General features: G+C 52.3%; 1 protein-coding gene across 1 annotated transcript in view; it reads right to left on the reverse strand.

Annotated features, from left to right (window-relative positions):
* Positions 1-19,302, reverse strand: part of SIM1 (SIM bHLH transcription factor 1) — a 47,792-nt gene that overhangs the window by 24,970 nt on the left and 3,520 nt on the right. Inside the window, exons 2-8 of the mRNA XM_049818327.1 lie at positions 11,850-11,932; positions 10,737-10,826; positions 10,491-10,599; positions 10,284-10,369; positions 8,922-9,121; positions 8,704-8,810; positions 7,640-7,787 (exon numbers count right to left, since the gene is read on the reverse strand). Of these exons, the coding sequence (XP_049674284.1) occupies positions 7,640-7,787; positions 8,704-8,810; positions 8,922-9,121; positions 10,284-10,369; positions 10,491-10,599; positions 10,737-10,826; positions 11,850-11,932 (823 nt within the window). The remainder of the gene's footprint in view (positions 1-7,639; positions 7,788-8,703; positions 8,811-8,921; positions 9,122-10,283; positions 10,370-10,490; positions 10,600-10,736; positions 10,827-11,849; positions 11,933-19,302) is intronic.

Here is a 19,302-nt window from a genome sequence, read left to right on the forward strand (position 1 = left end):
GTGTGTGCCTAAGGGGTTTTTTTATTTCAAAACTGAATTCACTAGGATATAATCATGTACTGAAAGTTATGTCTAAGCACTTTTAGAGCCTGCCATGTGCTCAAGTGCTTTAGTAAATCAGGACTTCTGCGATTTAATTGCACTAAGTGGATGATAACAAAAGACAACAACAGGAATAAATCGTCTAACTGTGTTAAAGATCATGTGATTGACTCCAGACTTCAGCCATCCCAAGCCTTCAGAAGGGTCAGACGCTATACCCTTGTTCACACAGAGCAATGACTGCCTCCATAAATAGTGTCATCAAAGTGAAAGGGGCTGCCTCTGAAGTAACCTACTGAGTACGAACATGTGTGCTGGAGCCTGGCCCATGCTGTAAAGTACAAAAGAGAGGTGAGGGAAGGAGAATTAGATTTTAAACAGATACTTGCCACTGTTGAATGGACAAAGGAGATTTATTTGTTAACACTTAATTTAGGCCATGTCGAAATGCCACGTTTGTGTGTATACGAATAAAAACTAGCAAGAACACCATCATGTAGAGGGAAGAGCTTACTTCAGAAGCGGTTTGGTAACTTATCACACCTGTTGTATCTCATGATAATTACAGTGAAACAACATGGTAATCACAACAGTACTGAGATACAGCACAGAGCAACGAGAGCAAACATGCAACAGATTAAGGAAAGAGAAGCAGAACTAGTAAAATTGTAAACCTGCTTAAGGAACACACTGTTGCTGTTATGAGAGCAGGAGCCAGTTCTGCATCCAGTTTTGTGCAGAGTATTGAGAGGGTGATAGCGTGGAGGAGAATCCTTTGGTAGCAGTTCAACGCCCGCCTCCTCCACACAGCCACTAACACAATCCATAGACGAGATATACAAATGTCGTGTGGGAAAACCAGCAGCCACTCTTCCAACTGCCTTGCTTCAGCCCTCTGAACTATCACAGAGCAGTGAACAAACCCTAAGTTCCATGGCCCATGGTCTCCCCCTCTGTGCCACGTAGCAGGACCACTGGGGCTGATCCCCAAAGGGACTGAAGCACCCAGCTGCTGTAGTGGTGCTCACAAACCTCATCTATGCCATTCAGAGTGTGGAAGGGCAGAGTAAGGATAAAATGGGAACAACCCCTCTAGCAGGAACAGCTGTGCAACAGTGTACAGTCCAATGCTTCCATGTAAAGTGGAATCTGTGGCAGTTTACCTTAAACCATAAACTGTGGCATTTTAGGAGTAAGAGTCCCTGGAGAAGGCTCTGTACCTTTCATCAGTGGAGTGAGGCAGACAGCTGGAGATAGTAATTGCTTCAGCCATTGCCCCTGCTGAATGTGTCTCAACCCCAGGCAATCATTTTACAAGATCTGTAACTCAGTGTTTGGGAGGAGGGAGTTTCCAAAGGCCTGGAACAACCAGCACACCCAATGGGAAAAGGATGAAATGGAAAGTGTTTGAAGTCACTTTTCTTTCTTGGAATAGAGACACTTCTTTGCAATCCTGAATTTCATGCCGTGTGAGACTATCAGTATGCATGCATTTAAACTAATGACTGCTTTTTTTTCTCTGGATTTGAGCTGCAGGCCTTTAATCCTCACTCTAGCAAATAAAACTTTCTTCGTACAAGCAGTGACTGTAGACTCTGGCCCACAGTTTTAGTGCCTTGGCCATTACAGTCACCTGGTTTAAATACAAGCCTAGAAATTTGGAGTGAATTAAACAAATGGTAGCTGGGAAAGCCCCTACATGAACAAAGAAGAACTGCAGAAACGTATTGTGGACACCTGGAAAAGCCTGTCTCCTATTTGCAAGAAATATATAAACAATGTTCCAGGGAGACAAGTCTGTAATAAAAACTAATGGTGAACAAACAGAATACTGCACTGAGTAGTTCAAGAGGAATCCTTTTATACTTTTTTCTTTGAGGCATATGCTTCCCAAGCATTTTGATTTATTAACACAATTCCTCCATATATTTACATTGCTAATCAAATCACGTGAATGGTGGTAGGCTTTCCGGTCTTAGGAAAAGTACATTGCAGACCGAACAGATAAATTAGGACCCAGTTCCGTGCACAATTAAGCAAGTGGCAAAATTCCCATTAATACAGAAAAATATAAAGGAAAAGCAGCGGGTCAAATTTGTTTCTACCATTTACGACTATTTGAGAAAAAAGACATTACCAAGTTAAAGTCCCTAAGCCTCATCTCAAGTATTAAAGTTAGATGGCCAAGCTTACTCATACAACTAGTTCCACTAATGATAGGAAAAAGGGTATGCAGGATCACTTCTGCAAGCAATAACTTTCACAGTGTATTCACTATCCTACATGCTCCATCACATACTTGAGAGGTACAAGAGAACATGTATCTACCTTTGAATGAGGAAAGGACGCTGTGGCAATTCCAAATTGGTCAATTTGAGAGAAACACTTAAGAAAAGGTAGGCTCTATGAAAATATTTAATTGTAACTGTCAAAAAATATGGAGAGCGCTTTGTTTCCACCTAAAATACAGATTTCCCTAAAGCCTGCTTAATATGCTGGCAAGGATTGTTTTCAACGTCAGAGCCATCATGCATAATGATACTGCATCGCTTATACAACCATTTTAAATCTGGTAGTACACAAAGCTATAAATAGTAATAATAATTTAAAGATGAAGTGTGTAGATACAATTAACGGTTAATTTATTCTAAATTGCATTTACCACATCATTAAGTAAAACATTCGTCAATATGACAGTTATTTGTGAAATAATCTTTCAAACAAATTGCATTCAATTTGTGCTTCCAATCAGCCAGTTACATAATGCAACGTAAAGAGGTCAACCGGAACTATATCATATACGTACTATATCATCAGAACAGAGATTAGTCACAATTAGGTACCTAATCCACGTTATCTGTATATGTTACCGCTATTGCTATTCTTTTAAACGCTAAAGGACAACGAAATTTATATAGGAAAGCTGCCTTCGCTTTCTCTGGGGACAAATTATTATAATATTTGCTCGTGCTCAAAAAGTCAAAGGATTTGCACTTTGCATTATCCATTTGTTTAAAGGGAGGTTGTTTGCGATCTAAATATAAACTTAACTTCAGCAGTTGCGTTCGCTATTAATTGACTCATACCCGAGTCCCTTTATGTGATAAACACGCACAGCTAATAATCAATGATATGGCAACTCTGTGTACAGAACAAATAAGAAAAGAAACAAATATTCTGTGTCCATACTCACATATATATGCCAAGAGGAATACAAAGAAGAGCAAATATGTGTGCTTTAAAGCTGGAGTCCTTAAAGGTCATTTATATTAATTTTTTACACGCTGCTATTATGCAAAAAAAAATAACCTTTCCTCTTGTTGCTAAAACGCCCTTGCCACCGTACCTATTTAGTTCAGCGTATATACCTATTACGAACATTTGTTCCCAAGCCTAGAATTCACTTTCTCAAAGCCTGGGATTTGTGGAAGATGCAAATGATCCCTTTTTTATTCTATTAGCTGGAGAGTGGGGGTGTCCCTTCTGCATCAGCCCGTTCTCAGTCTTTCCGTTTTCAGCATCTACATCGCCCAGGGGAGTTGGGAAGCTACAAGGTAGGAGTTTCTCGCTCTTCCTGCTCAGCCTGCACTGAAACTGGTCCTCCAGGCCAGTGTGGCACTTACGCCACTCGGTACCCTCTCCTTACCAAAACGCCAGAGCGCTCGGGTTCCTCCCAAGAGTGAGAAAAAGCTCCTTACCCCGCGAGCAAACCGACACAGCTCCTGGGGCTTTCCCCGGGTGAAGTGCCGCGCGAGGGGACCAGGGACCCAGCAGGTCAAAAACCTGCACCGTGTCTTCCAAAGCTCGTGATGCCTTTTGCTATTTTCACCCCTAGTCAGTGAAAAAGACCGACGTTTCCTATTTTCAAAGAAGTCTTTGGCGAGAGGCATCCCACCTTTCGAGCTCCCACCCTGCGATCCCAAACGCGACTCCCTTGTTATTTCCAACCACGAAACCACTGGTTTGCACCTCTTTTGCTTTCTCCTCGGCTTCCACACACAAGAGCCGGTATGCAAAGGTTTGCCTTTCTCTGCCCTAAACACGTTTTTCCTCTCTGGCTTTCTAGCGCGGCCAGGCTGCAAGCGGGCAAACCTGCGCCCCTGCCAGGGGCTGCATCCGCACAAGTGGCCCTGCCACGCACCCGGGCCCGGGTGGGTGAAGCGTGGGAGGAACCCGCAGCACGCACACGTGCATCTCAGCTCTTCCTCGTTGACTGGAATAATCCCACGCCATCCTTAAGGAACTGCAGTGGCTATAGGATTTATACCGGCATAAAGTCTACTGAACACTTGCAAATTTGGAGTGCTACAGGAACCTTTACCGGGCCCTCCTGGAGTGGAGCCTACCTCATACCAGAGGGAAACGTCAAGTCCCCGTAACCTCTCATTTCCCCCTGTATTTTCACCACCTACCTGCCTCACCCGAGAGAGAACGCGTTGGCTCCGAATAGCTCATTAAGACAATGAAGCCGGCTCCGGGCACGGGGAGGTCAGCATCCCCCCGCCCGACTGTCCCGCCGTGAACCTCTCCCCAACAGCTCTCCTCCACCCCAGCTTACCCATTGCAGGGGCCGACTCCGTCTCACTTTTAACAAACCAGCCCCTTCACTGCTTGTAGGCACACGGCAGGGCCTGTTCTTCCCATTTATTTTTTCGGAACGGCAGGCTAGCCGTAGGTTAATGATGATGATGATGATGATAATGGAGTGGAAGCTACACCCGTCCCCCGGACCCAGGGCAGCGACTTCAGCAGCGGCAGCCCTGCCGCAGAAGCCAGCGGAACGCCACCTCTTCCTCTGCAGCTCCCTAACGAAGAGCCAGGCAGGCTTGACGAGACCTCGAGGACCCGAGCACGCCAAAACTAGATTTTGCTGCAGCCGCCGTGCCTGCATCGCAGCCGCCGGCAGCACAGGACAGATGCCGCAGCCAGCGCCGGACCTGCCGGCGCTCACCAGCGCCTTTCAGCCAGCCCGGCGCCCTCTCTGCCCGCCCGCCGCCCTCCGCACTCGAGGCAATTAAGCAAAGAGCGCAAGGGGGGGCTTACACCGCGGCGTAAGGAAGTCGTACCACGCTGTAACCTCCAAGGGAAATCTTGAGAGAGCAACTGTGGCCCTCCTACGTATCAGCCTGGCTGAAAACAGGTTTAAATATAACCTTGCTCTTGAAATCCATATACATGCCCGAAAATACAAAGACGCTGCCTCCAGCGAAAATCAGCTGAGGCGCAGGAATCGCGCTATTTTGGTACCGCTCCTGACGGGGAAGCCGGCTCTCCTGCAGCGCCTTTTTTGGGGGCTGGGGGTTTTTGTTCGGGGGGGGGGGGTGGGGGCCGGGGTTCCCCGAGCCCAGCTTCAGGCGGCGGGGAAATCCCACCGGGGAGCGGAGCCGCGGGGCGCGCAGGGGCTGCCCACGGGAGGGCGCGGGTGGAAGCGCCCCTGGGCAGCCGGCTGCGGAGGTGCAAACGGACCGCGAACAAGCCGGCCGCGGTGGCCCCCGGCCCCTCCGAGCCGCCGGTAGCCACCCTGGGCTGGGTTGCACCGGTGGTGGCCGCGGCACCGGTGCGCGGGCAAGGGGGGCTGGGGGCGGCTCATGGTGTAACGCCTCCCGCTGCTGGAAAACAGCTCCGAGGGGTTTGTCCGACCGGCCCCCGCGGGACCGGGGTGCTCCCTGCTCGCTTCGCTGTGCCAGCCTGAAAGGCTGGTGCCGTGGTTGTCACCCCGGCAAGCAGGGGACAGATCGAGGCGGACCCCCAAGCTGACTTTAAGCAGATCCGCTGGGATGTTTCATTTCCACTCGGGTCATTTGAGGTAGAGTTCCGTGATTGATGTTCGCGCTTTGGGGATTAAAGGAGAGGGAAACGGCCGATAATCTCAGGTGCTCATAGAAAAACACGTAGCGTTTCTGGTGCAAAACCACTCTAGCGTGCTAGCTGCCTTTGGCTGCCTTGTTTTCTTAGCGTTACGATACACTGACTTCTGTCTTTGCAGTTACCCGTTCACCTGAGGCAAGTGTTTGGAATTAACTGAGAAGCATAAAACGCGAAAAATACAGAGAGGGGCTGGTAAAGGGGAAATGGACATACAAATGTACGGAACAGCTAGAACAGAGGTGATGATGCCTCTGCTGCTCCACATCCTTGCTGGGTGAATGCCAGAGCACTACCCCGCCGCGCCCCGCGTCCCTTTTTAAAGCGAATGAAAGGGATTTTCTTTAAAGGCGAATCGCAGTTTACTCCCTCCACCACCCAAACGTATGCTTTTTCATGCAGGCGCAATAACCCCTGCCGGCCCAGCTAACAGCACGGTGCCCGTTATCACCTTCCGTACCAAAGCGATTATGTCCTCGCAATGCAGGCGCCGGGACCCGCAGCCCCTTCTCCGCTCCCCCCCCCCCCCCCTCCCCGCCCCAGCCGCGCCTGCACGCAGGACCGAGAGCCGTGCCGAGCCACTGCATTTTGGGAAGGACGTCGTAAACTCGGCTACCAAACCGCTCGCCACCTGCTCATGCACGAAACCCGCAACGGCAAGGTCGTGATGCTGCCATCGCCGCAGTTTTAGGAGTGGGGAGGGTTGTGCCTCTCAGGCGTTTCCAACTCCTACATTTGCCTCCAGAATAAAAAAAAAAAAAAAAAAAAAATGAGCAGCGGAACAGAGGAATATTCGGCCCCTAGGATCAACGAGGTACCGCCGACCTGACCGGCCCTGTGATGCTAATGAAGCATCGGTGCTGCCGCCAGCAGCTACTGCCGTGCCCGGAGGAGATGCTGACCATCACCGTGATAAACACTTCAGAACCGTCGGAACGAGCTTCCCCTCCCTCCCTGGGCCTCTGTGTTTCGGTTTAAGCAGCGTAGCTAGAGCACAGCCTAGCAATACTCGAATACAAGGAGATGCGTTGAGATATACGGTATCTCGGCAGTCCCTCTGATTTTTAATTCTATTCTATTTTAATTTTTTTTAAGTTTAACTGACCCTTCTGGTCACCAACTTTCTTTGTGGTTCACTGTAAAGATCGCTCTCCAAGAACAAAAAAGAAATCTCAGAGCTTTGATAGAGACTCTGGATGAAATTAAGAACTTCAAACCCCAGATTTTTGAAAAGAAAAACAGATGTCCTGTTTGTTGAGTATAAATAACTCCGTACGTGGAAACCTTTTTTTTACGCTGCATTAAATTTTATTTAATGCTGGGTGCATTTAAACTGTAAAAAAAAAAAAAAAAAAGGGGGGGGGGTGAGCAGCAAAATATGTGGGTGACAAACCTCTAAATCTTTTCCCCTCTCGAAAGAGAAAGAAACAGGCAGACGGGAAACCCTTCATCTAGATGAAAGTGTTCAGTGTGTTTCCTAGCAGACCTGGCGAGCCTGCCCTGGTCAGTGCGGCAGCGAGGGGGATCGGGGAAGGGGGGAGAGGAGGGCGGCGGGGGCGCCGGCCGGGCCCGGCCCGCAGCGCTGCCCTGCGTGGGGGGCGCAGGCAGGTGCCCACCGCCGGGCGCTGGGCCCCGCTCGGCTCGGCTCGGCTCGGCTCGGCTCCGCTCGGCTCCGCTCGGCCCCGCTCGGCTCGGCCCCGCGCAACGTAGAGCGACCCCCAGGCTGACTTACGTGAGGACGTAGTTGACGCTGACGATGCAGTGCGGGCGGGAGGAGCGGCTGTTGTGCACGATGGTGGCGTAGCTCTGCACCCACACCCAGCCGCCGTGCTTGGCCAGGAAGCGGTAGTACTTGGTGGTCACTTGCCCTTTCACCAGCACTGCGGGGACAAAGCGGGGAGAAGCCTCAGCGCGGCTCCCGCCTTCCCTTTTGATCGGCCCCGGGAAGGGGGTGCGCCACCACCACCCACCCCCCCGGGCCCCCGTGGGTGAGGAGAGGGGCTGGGAACCCCTTAGCATCCCGTGGGGAAGCGGCGTGGACCGAAACCCCCGTGGGCAAGGGTGGCTGAGACCCCCGGGTGCCCCCAGACCAGAGGTGACTTCTCCCACTCGTTAGCAAAGCCTGTTCGGGGAGATTGGTGGGGCAGGGTGAGTACACCGGGGGGGGGGGGTCGAATCCCCCCACCCCGCCGTATCGTCATCGAGATTTAATTCTATAAATCTGGCTTCGGGTTTTGTCTCTTCTCGTTACACTCTCTGTAAGGAAAATTACCGGAAATTAATATCCTTTTTATTCATCTGTCCACGTATTAATGTCACCGTGATATCAAAATAGAATAAAGCACAGCTCTCCGAATCGGGCTCACTACTGCAGTCAAAATTAGATACACAGACAAGATTTGTGAGACTTGGTGGAACAAATGTATTTGAATTTCACTGGCGTGGCTTTTTGGAGCAAGAAAAAAGGGTTTTTCCTAACCGAAACGTGAAGGGAACTGAGCGCCTGAAGTTTGTGCAGGGGAGTTCTTGTCCTGCAAGCGGGAGCCGAGGAGGGCAACCCAGCCTTTCATTGCCGATCCCCTCCATCTCCCGCCTGCCTCCAGCTCGGAGTTCAAGTCTCTAACGACTTGTTTCATTAAAACCTGCTGCAGATTTTGCTTATTCTCCCCTCCGGTGAGCTGGCTTTGCCCCGTTCCGACCTAGAGGTCAACGCTAGCAAACCCAAAGTCCATCTGCGGAGGGAGAAGGCGGGGGGGGGCGAGGGGCAGAGCCTCTACAAGAACATCATCTCCTTACACAAGTGATGTGCGCATCGCAGGTGGAAGGTGTCACAGCCATGGACGTGGTGGTAGAGGGTCTTCTCTATCAAGTCCTGGGGCTCGTAACCTGTTAGCTCAGCTACCCTGCAAGAGACACAAGCAGCAAATATCAGTGGGTGAGAGGACAGGAGAGGACGCCTGGGGAGAAGAAGGGATGGGCTGGGGGAACAGATTCGGAAATAACCCCGGCTCTACCTGGAATCTAAGAATATGAGCTTCATGTCTAGGCTGGCCCGAAACATGAACATATTGCTGTGGAGCTTGATCTCCGTCACGGCGCTGGGCGGCAGCGAGTGGCCCACGGCGACCAAGCCAACGTTTTGGTAGCAGCCGTCGAAGGGGGACATGTCCAGGCTGTACTGGCGGATCTTCAGGTACCCGCTGCAGTGAATGACCTGCCGGAGACACAGGGAAGCTCGGGGGCTGCCTAGCGGGGGTGGTGGGTGCTGTGGCAGGCGTCCCTCCCCGCGGAGGGGACCCGGACAGACCCGCCCGCCCCGGCCGGTGCCGATGCGGCCGCCGTGTGCCCGGGAGCGGCCGCCCCGGGCCACCGCTCCGGCAGAGCGGCACCGTCTGCCGGGTTTCTGCTTTTCTGTTTGGGTTGGGTTTTTTTTCCATACGAGAGCTCAGCACTGATCTGAGGCCCGTTAAAGTCAACGAGATTCTTTTTTCCACTGACTTAAGTGGGTTTTGGACCACCTCCTAACTACGCTTTTATTATTCTTCTAAAAAGGAAAGACGCGGAAGTGCCAAGCCAGTTACAACTTTGTAATGAAGAGTGTATGCGTGTGAGAGAAAGAGTTTACATGTGTGCGTATGTCACATGTGTAAGCTATGTCTATTATATAGATAGAGCGATCCGTAGCCAGAAAGCATCTTTGGAGGTAGATTTAGGTACGTCTCCTAAACGTATCCTTGCAGATGAGTGCCATGTACTTCCACCCTTACTTCTCTGTTATTAGAGTGTTTCTTCCCGGGGTAAGTTCAACAGACGTTCTTGTTCTACGGCACGTCGTGGCACAGCATCTCCTTGGGTTATAGGTACCCACCGCTCTTCGGCGTTGTGCAGCTGACACAAAAGCAGCGAGGTCGGAGAGCAGGGGCTGTCCCCACCGAGGAGCCCTGAGCAGAACCGTGTGAAACACCCGGGCAAGACCCTTGGCTTGGAGAGCTGCCCCTGGAGCTGCCGAATTACCCAATAAAGGAATAAATTAACCCGGGGCTCTCATTGTGTCACCTGACAGCTTCCACAGACACCTCGGGAACGTCAGTTGGTTGTGCGAGGTTCACTTTAAAAAGCAAAAATAAAACAAAAAAAAAAAACCCCACGGGGAGCTCGGTTGCTTGGTTTTGTGGTTTGAGCTCTTTAACCTGAAACTCCGAGAGAAATCCTGGCTCTGAACCACATGAAAGAGCCCCGGGCTGGGAGAGCCCCCGCGGGCAGAGGGCTCGTCCCCACTCCTGTCCCCGTTTTCACCGCCCTCCTTGCGTGCCCGGCGCTGCCGCAGCAGAGGCGTGGGAGGGCTGGGCGGGGGGGTCCTGGCCATGGGCACGCACCTTGTAGCCCCCGCAGGTCAGGCCGGCGTTCCGCTTGGCCAGGACGCACTTCATCCTCAGGAAAAAGGACCTCTCGATCTCGTACTCTGGGAGGGAGGAAAGGCAGAGGTGGGGTGAGCCGGGGGGCTGCGCGGCCCCTGCGCGGTGCCCTCCGCGGCCGCGCAGGCCAAGGGGGGGGGGGGGGGGGCGGAGGGCCGTGTACTTTACCCTGCACAAAGTGCGAGTGGTAGGGCTGGTGGGCCGTGAGCACCGCCGTCATCTCGTCGTGGTCGGCGGGGTGGATGTACTCGTAAATGCTATTGCCGGTCAGCTCTACCTGTGAGAGAGGAGGAGGAGGAGGAGGGGGAGGAAGGGCTTCATCGCCGGCACCGCTCCCCCTCCCCGCACGCAGCTCCCCTGTCAGCCGGGGGCCGGGGCGGGCAGGCACGGGGGCTAGCGGCCCCCCCAGCGTACCTGCGACAAGCCCAGGTGCACCGAGGCGGTCTCCGAGATGTACATGATCTTGCCATCCGGAGCCACCACAAATATGAAACCATCCAGCGTCTGCAGAAAAGGGTTGAGGGGTGGGAAGGATAAATATATCAATAGCTAGACAGATAGAGCCACCCGTGAAGACGGAGAGATTTCATGAAGTACCTGTCCCTCGGATTATTTTAGCAAACAGGCATCCCTGTCCAGGCTGTGATTATTCAAAAAGATGGAAGGAAATGGGCAAGTCCTGGACAAGAATCCCTCTAAATCTCCTGGACACCTGAGATACAACCCACTTCTCGGAGGGGCCGAGCTCAAAAGTAATGCAAAGTGCCTGGGAAGTACCTAAGAAGAGGTCCTGGCGATTAGTATGTCGGTCCCAGAAATCCTGAACATTTCTCTCCCGTTTCAAATGTCACTGGGGGTTTAACGCTTGGATATTTGCTGAGGAGACTTTAAGTGAGCAAGGAGGCTCTAAAACTCTCAGTAGTGTAAATAAGGGACGAGAGAATTTATCAGGCACATTTCAGCAGACAAAGATGGGACTTCTGGGTGTGCCGAGAGCAGAAGAGGCTCCCAAAAGGCCACACAACCTCACCAAAAATGCATGGTGACAGTAATAGCTAATACTCCTTAATATTTCAGGCAGCCGTGAGTTTTCAAATGTGCCCTGCCTGTTTTGTGTCTATGCTCATTTCTGTGCCTGCTGAGCCCAGGACAGCCTCCTCCAACCTATCTCTAGAGCCTCTCCCTGTCTCTAGACCACCCTGAGCTTCAGCACATGGACGGGACTTGTCACGTTGTTAATAACTTGGGGAAAAGCCATCACTGGGATACACTGTGAATCCCTCGCTGCGGACCCTGTGTTGGACGATGCTGGGGCAGAGGACCCGGAGGGACCAAACCACAGCCCCGGTAAAACGCACGACATTCAGCCGCGACGGTTCGTATTCCTGAAGTTGTTCCCCTCCTGTCCCCCTTTTTATTAAACACGTGAACAGTTAAAAATTAGTCAAGGTGGCAATTAAAAGCTCAGAAGAGGGAATGATTTCTTTAATCATTAATACCATATGGCTGTCGTTTCCAGGCCAGTACCTGCAAAAGATGGGATCCCAGCTCCCGTCCAACATTATCCAGCGGGCTGGTTCGGCTAGAGTGGCCCCAGGCTTCTCCAAGTCCTGTTTATTTAAGACACACAAAAAAAGTAAGGTGAGGAGATGAAAAATTGACTCGTGATGGCCTGCTGGAGAGGAATTTGTTTTTCGATTTTTTTGCTCGTATTCACTCTAAAACGTGTATACATATGATCTTTGGAAAACTAGAGATGATTTCGTAGCGCAGAGAAGCGTCTTTTGTGGATATTTTTTTAAGACCGAACTCCCGTGAGAGGAGAATACCAAAATATCTATTTTGAGTTAACGGTGAAGTTCATTCCTAAGACCTAAGTGAGAGAGCGTGCCGGATAAAAGGGCTTTTTAGTGCTGCCTTCGGCTCCTGGGAACTGGCTCCCTGAGGTTCAGGGAAAGCGCTTTCCTCCTGACGCCTCCGCAGGGCTCCTGGACGGCACCGAGAGCTATTTAAAAAGAAGGAGAGAGGTGTGCTGGGGGAAGCTTTCGATGTCGAGCGAAGGATGCGGTTCAGGTGGCACGATGGTGTCCGGGGAAGAGAAACCTCTCGGGCAGGCCAGCTCCTGAGCGCTGCCTGCGGGGGGGTTCGCCCCCCGCGGGAGGCAGAGCTCGGCCACAACCTGACGGGTAATTAGCCAGCAGGCTTTGGACGGGGAGGGATAAGGATGGGCTTAGACCCCCTGCTCGCCAGAGATCACTTTCCAGTTTGATTTGTGACCTCCTGCCTCTTTCTCTCTTCGGGGCCACCGTCCTCTCACCTGGAAGGTTTGTAATTACGTACTCGGGGAGGGAGAGAGGAGCGACCAGATGCGACTCATCCAGCTCTCCCCGAGCCCCGTGTTAAAACGCTCTCCCTTTCAGTCATCCCCACGCAAGCCCACGAAAAGCAAACTCTCTGTCGCTAAGCCCAGCGCGGTTTCACGGCTGCGGTAGGGCACTTTGGGGCGGCCCAGGCAAGTCACTGCCCGACGGCACGGACCGTCCTCGCTCCTGCCCCGCGAAGCCGGGGCTCCGGGATTCACCTCCCTCCCGCCATCCCTCCTCCCCGCTGCTCTGGCGGGCGGGATGGGTCTCTGCAGGCGGGGGAGATCTGCCCCCAAAGAGCCCCCTCCAGAAATGAATCCCTCCGGACCCGTCTAACGCTTCAGGCGCCGCTTGTTTTCTTCTGTGCAAAGTGAGGAGGAACAACAGCCACACGGAAATTATTCCACGGGAGTGAAACTATTTAGGGGCGATGCCTTTTCACAGCGTTGCTGCTGAAATAATTTAAGCGGGGCAGTTAAAGCCTTTTACGCTTATGCCGTGAAATAAGGCTCAGCCTGACACGCACAGACACTTAGATAAAGCAAAAGGGAGGGAAAAAAATGCAAATCCTGATCGATGGCTGGGGTGCGGATCGCCCAGGGGAGGCGAGAGCCCAGCCGGCGAGGTCTCCCTCCCGCAGGGCGGGCTCGGGGAAGGCAGGACCCCGTTTCCCGGCTATTTCGAAGGAAACGGGCGAGGTTGCGACAGCAGACAGCCGCGGGCATTCCTCGCTATTGACCGGCTTCACCTAGGTGTTTGCCGGTCCAAACAAAGCTAACGATTTCCTCCGCGCTGTTTGAACGCGGCATCCCACGGAGACCCTGGCCCGCCCGCCCGCCCTCCCCACCGCCGAAGCGGCGAGCGACGAGCCCCCTCTCGTCCCCGCCTGCCCCTGCCTGCTCCGTCCACCTCCTCACGCCAACTTGTCTCTTCACCGCTCCTACACTTCTCTCTTTCTCCTTAACTTCACAGCCCTACAAAGGCAGGGGCGTCTCTCTGGCCTGACCCCCATCCCGCAGCCCCCAGCGTGTACCAGTGTGCCAGCCAGAAACAGGCTCCTTCCCATTAATTCCTCCACGCCAATTAGCGGGGAGCCACTGACTTTTTCCTAAGTCCCTGGGCTTCACTCCTCCCTGCGCCCTCCGGGGCGGGTAGACCCGCGGGGCATCCACCGGGGGCTCCGCAGGCACCTCTGTCGTCCTGTGTGTGTCCCCCCCCGCCCCGGGAGCCAGCCGCCAGGACGGAGGGTCACCTTCGCCCCCCCCCCCCCGAAATCAGCAAGGAGCTGGCAAATCTTGCACAGCTTCCAGGGAAAGAGGAAAAAAAACCCGCTGTATATTTGTTTTTCCCAAGCCCCTCAGAAGTTTCTCTGCTGGGGAGCCAGGACGGCCTGTTAGGGCAGGGGTGGCCAAAGCGGCTCCTTGCGACGTCCCCCCACCCGGAGGGAAATGTGAGTGACAGGTTTCTGTATTCCGGACTAAATCCGCGCTCCCCGCCTATGATTTAAGTTGCTTATTAATCGAAGTTTACGGCTCTAATTATTCTTCTTCTAAAAGGGAAAATAACCCGACCCCGGCGGGTTAATGAACAGCTCATGGGCATTACAGGTTAACCTCCCCCCGGGAAGGCGGTTCTTCACGGGGCGCTGAACTCCTCGCCGTGTTTCAGGTGGAAACCCCGCGTTGCTGGGTTGTGTCTGTTAATGGTTTATAATCAAACGTTTTCACTTGTCTACCTGTACCGTCTTTTTGAAATCCTATCACGAGAGATTCTTTGTACATCCAGATGTTTTAGCACTTTCAAGTCGGAGACTATTTCTATTCACTGCCAAGCCCAGCCTCTCCCAGACCGACGGGCTCTCCTGATGTCCCTTAAATACTGTTTTTAAAGATTATACCAGAAAACCTCTCCATTAATATCCCCCCCCCCCCCCTTTTTTTCCCCCCTGTCTGTTCGCTTTAACATCCAATTTCCTTTTATCGAGGGGGCAAACTGTGATTTCTTGCACTTGACCTACCGCAGAAAATTCTGCAAATCCTTTGATTGTCTATTTAAAACAAAACAAGGAAATCAGCTCTCCCTTTTGCTTCAGGATTACGCTTGGAAACAAGATCTAAAGATTCTCTTGTAATTTGGAGAGCCAGTAGCATAATAGGTTTGGAACAGAAACAAGCAGCTTTGTGAGGGGAAGGATAACTAAATCGTTTTTAGGCAAAGGATTTTCCCAGCTAAAGTGGCCGAAGACAAAGCAAAACATAATCTGTTTTGGAAGATTTCCAAGATATGCCACATTAACCTTAGCAGATAAAATTTGCTTTCTTCCCTGCGTCCCCTCCCCCACCAAGGTCTGGTTTATCATATTTACATAAGTAGCCTTAGAAGGGATGTATCTATTATGGATCTAAGGAGCTAGCGAGCTCACATTTCATCTGGAAACAGAGGCGAAGTTTTACTGTTGCTTAATACTTGATGCATCGTAGAGCCATTTCCATTTAAATACCCCCGACCCACGGATTACCTCAATGGACTGGCTGCATGGGTTTTGTAATTTCCTGAAAATGAGATTTCGATTTATAAAACAAGAAACCAATTAGTAACCAAATGAGGCGAAGTAGATCCACTAAAATTGACCTAATCCCACAGGCACCATTTAGGCCAGTTCTTGGCGAATGAATGATGAGCAACCGTCTAGAGTAAGCTCAAGGCATCATCCAGCTGTGTTATTCAAGCAGCAAAAATAAATGGATCAAGCTTTTCTTTCGGAATGAATTTGATACTCTTGACAAAATGTAGATTATAGGCTCCTACCTAACAATCTCTTCCACTCGAGGATTTTTTTTTTTTTTTCTAAGAAGATAAACAACTTGGGGCACAAGAAAGCGTCCGCTGTCAGAAGGGGAAAAAAAGGGGGGAAGAAAAAAAAAAAAAAAAAAAAGCAAGCCTTTTAGCCAGGCTCTTGCTTAGTTTGAGAGCAACAGCCTCGTTACCTAACAGCGTGCGCCGAGACCGCGCGGATCCCGCGCGGGGCGAGCGTGCTGACTCATCCTTTCTCTCGGCATTTCCCAATGGAAAGCCAGGGCGCTTTCCACATCAAAAAGCACCTCCGTCGGTTTCATGGGATAGCTGCGCCGGCGAGGCCGTGTGGAATGCCTTCTCCCCAGCCGTGCCCACCCCCGGCACTAGGCAAGCCGGCCCCCGCCGACAGCCTGCCCCCCAAGCCAGGCTCACGGCCAGCGCCGCAGCCCTCGGCTGCGTTGGCCCTGTCCTTCCCCTCATCTTTTGATTGATGCAAGCCTTGGTGCCGGCAGCCAATGGAGCGGTTGGGTGGATATCGTCCCTACCCAGTGGCGATACTGTCGCAAGAAGCTCCTCTGTCCCACGGAAGGGGGAAGAGATCCCTCAGTCATTTCTAATTTGATCTAGGCAAGGACGGAGGAAGGCAGGCGCCGGGAAGTGAGACTCCAGGAGGCCCGGGAAGCTCCTCGGCCCTGGTTGATCTCCGGGTTCCTTGTCCCTCTGCGAGCATCTGCAGCGCAGAACCCACCTCGACCCCCTCCTTTGTCTGGCAATAGCAAAGGGGGGCGGGGGTGGACGTGGGGGTGGGGTGGCCAGAAGATGCGAGCCCTTATCTACTTTGTGTTGATTTGCCGGCTTTTAAAAGCGGTTACTACGATTTCCCCAACGGACTATCCGTCGTGAAATCTCAGCGCAATCCGGATTCGCGGTGGCGAAAACAACGGCAGAACGGGCGGTCTGACGTCCTCGTTCAAAAATCACGTAGTGGAGAGCCCGGCCTGAGCTCCAGACCCGCTTCTTTGGGGGGGCCAGGCTTTGAGGGGCAGCTGCCTCCGGGAGGGGGCGGGAGAACCTCTGGGGACCCCCCCGGGGACTTGCCCCCCGCGCCCTGCCTGGCCGCCCCGCCCCGCGCGGCCCGGCGAGGCCCACGGGCGAGGGTAGGGGCGCGAGGCCCACGGAAGCCGTGCACGCCGGGTGGAAGCTGCCTCGCAGCGAGGGCCCCGCGGGCAGAGCTTTCCTCCCGTGGCTGAGGATGGGAAGGGGGAGAGGCGCGGGGGGCTCGCCCGGAGGCAGCCCCCCTGCTGCGGGGCCGCCCCGGGCTCCGGCCCGCCGGGGCAGCAGCGGGGGGCTCTGGCTTAAGGCGGGTCCAAGCAGCTCCACGGCGCGTTTCGCTTTCCCAGGGGCTTCTTCGAACTCCCCCTCCGGGCAGCGGCCCTCGCCGCCCCGCTGCCGGGCTCTCCCCGCCGCCTCCCGGGGGCCGCGGCCCGGGGACGTCTCCGCTCGCTTTTGTTCCGCTGCGTTTGCTTTGCCCTTTCAACGGCCGCCCTCTGCTTATTAAAGATGGAGGAGAGGCGGCTCGCCCGCCGCCCGCGCCGCTGGGGACGCTGACCCCGCGGAGGGGCGAGGGATGCGGGGCCGCCGGCCGCTTCCGCCCCGGGGCTCGCCCCTTCCCCGCGGCACCGAGGCAGGCCGGGCCCCGCCAGCCTCCCCCGCGGCGCTGGGGCGGGAGGGGGGAGCCGGCGGAGAGGGGCGGCCCGGGCCCCTCTCGCCTCCCGTCCCCGCACGCCGGCTTCGTGCAACCTGCTCGGCGAAGCCGCTCGCAAAGCTTTACGGCGGGCACGGGCGTTTCGCCCCGGTGCGCGGCTCGTAAAGCAGCATCTTTCTTTCCTACCTCCCTCTCGCCGGCCCCGCTGCTGCCCTATAACCCTCCCTGCGGCTGCTGCGGGGAGAAGCCGGGCACGGACGGTTTTTTGGGGAGAGGGAGGCAGGGCGGCTCGGTCCCCGTCTTCGAGGCGGTCGTTTTCCCTCGCTGCCCAGGGAAAATGACAAATAACGGCAGCGGGAGCCGCAGGGACAGAAGCTGTACGCCCTAGTCGCCGGCAAGCGAAAAGGCAACTGGATGTTGTATCGAGGAATTCGCTTGATTCGATTAACCGTTTAATTAAATAGTCCACCGCCAGCGCTCCGTTTTGCCATCGCCTGACGCCCGACAGGGCCGATTTCTCAGTTAATTTAACAGGCAGTGGTTAATGATAACTCAAAATCTCGGCCAAATGAGGCTTCTGTGAAGGAGTGGGTCGCCGTCGGAGGGTTCAGATGAAATGGAATAAGCTAAGTTTAAAAAAAAAAATAAAAAAATAGGCTGCTCATTTCCAACTGCCTGCGGAGGCCATTAGCAAGGTTTTGTAAAGATTTATTATCTCGGTAAATCACATGTGTTCATTTGAAGCAGAGATAAGTTAGCATCCCGCTTTCTTTATAAAAATAATAATAAGAGGGAGGAAAAGTCCTGTTGACTAAACAAACAACCCTGTTAAGCAAACGGTAGTGGAAATAATGCTGAGACTGATTCCCTCTAGAAAGAAATAGCATTTTGGCACACACGGGGTAACGGAATTGCGCTCTGAAATGCAAACAAACGGAACCATGCCCAAATTGGAGGGGGGGGGGGGGGATAATCAGGGAAATTTTCAAGCGCCAACCACTTATTCGCTTCTACAGAAGACGCAAATTCAAATAGCTCTTATTCCGAAGAAATGGGGGAAGGAAGAGTTTGCACCAATGCACTTGCGAACACACGCTATTTATATGCAAGTTGAAAAATATCCTCCAACATTAAAACGGTCATATATTGCTGAGAAGGGAGAGGATGTCTCTAAAGAAAGTATGATTTTTTCCACTTATCTCACTTAGCATTCTTTCTAACACATAAATCTGCTTTTTCAACGATCATGCTAGTAGTTTAGTTCTGCACTTCACATTTTAAGTTCACATCAAAACTGGAATTAAACAGAGAGGCAGCGTGGAGAGTAAACTGCAGCTTAAATGAGAAAAACTTCTGTAAGAAAATAAACACTGAAACCTAATGCTCAATCATTTCCCTTAGCAGTAAGAAAAACAGCATTAAATCACCTATCCACGTGGGAAAGGGATTTTTTTTTTTTTTCTGCTGATCTCTTCCCCCTTTAAAATAAAACAAGGTTAAGGGTTTCAATATTGAAATGTTAACCATCCTGATTCGGCGAAGTTTACGTAAACGGAGCCTCTGCTTTTGTCTCGAAAAGCGAACGCCTCTCCGCGCCGAAACGATCCATCCCTGCTAGGACAGAGACTGCAAACCCTCCTTTTCCCTCTCTGTTCGCGGGAGGAGAATAGGACCTTTAAAATATTCCTAACTAAAAAAGCAAAACAAAAAACCCAAATAAAAACAAACAAACAAAAATCTATTTATTGCGCCACTTGGTTGTGTTGTTTTTTTTTTAGTTTGTTTGTTTGTTTGTTTGTTTGTTTTCTCCCTTCACTTTTGGGTACTGGCGAGGGTCGGTGAAGACTTACCCCCCTAGTCATTGCGACCGGATCTTTTTTGAAGGAAAACTCTTTTAGTCCTTCGACATCCCGGAGATTCTTCGAGATATTTTTTGAGGCTACGTTGCTTGCTATTAACTGTTTAATGTTAAATTGCAATTTTATGATTTTTTTTTAATAGATGAATGTTAACTCACGAGTGATTTTATTAGTAAGTTCTGCTTAAAAAAAAAAAAAAAAAAATCCTCCTCACTGTCCTTGGCTATTTAGCAGATCTTCAGCCTTTCCAAAAGCTC

Source organism: Accipiter gentilis, chromosome 15 (genome assembly GCF_929443795.1).
Source record: "Accipiter gentilis chromosome 15, bAccGen1.1, whole genome shotgun sequence".
Lineage (NCBI taxonomy): Eukaryota > Metazoa > Chordata > Aves > Accipitriformes > Accipitridae > Astur > Astur gentilis.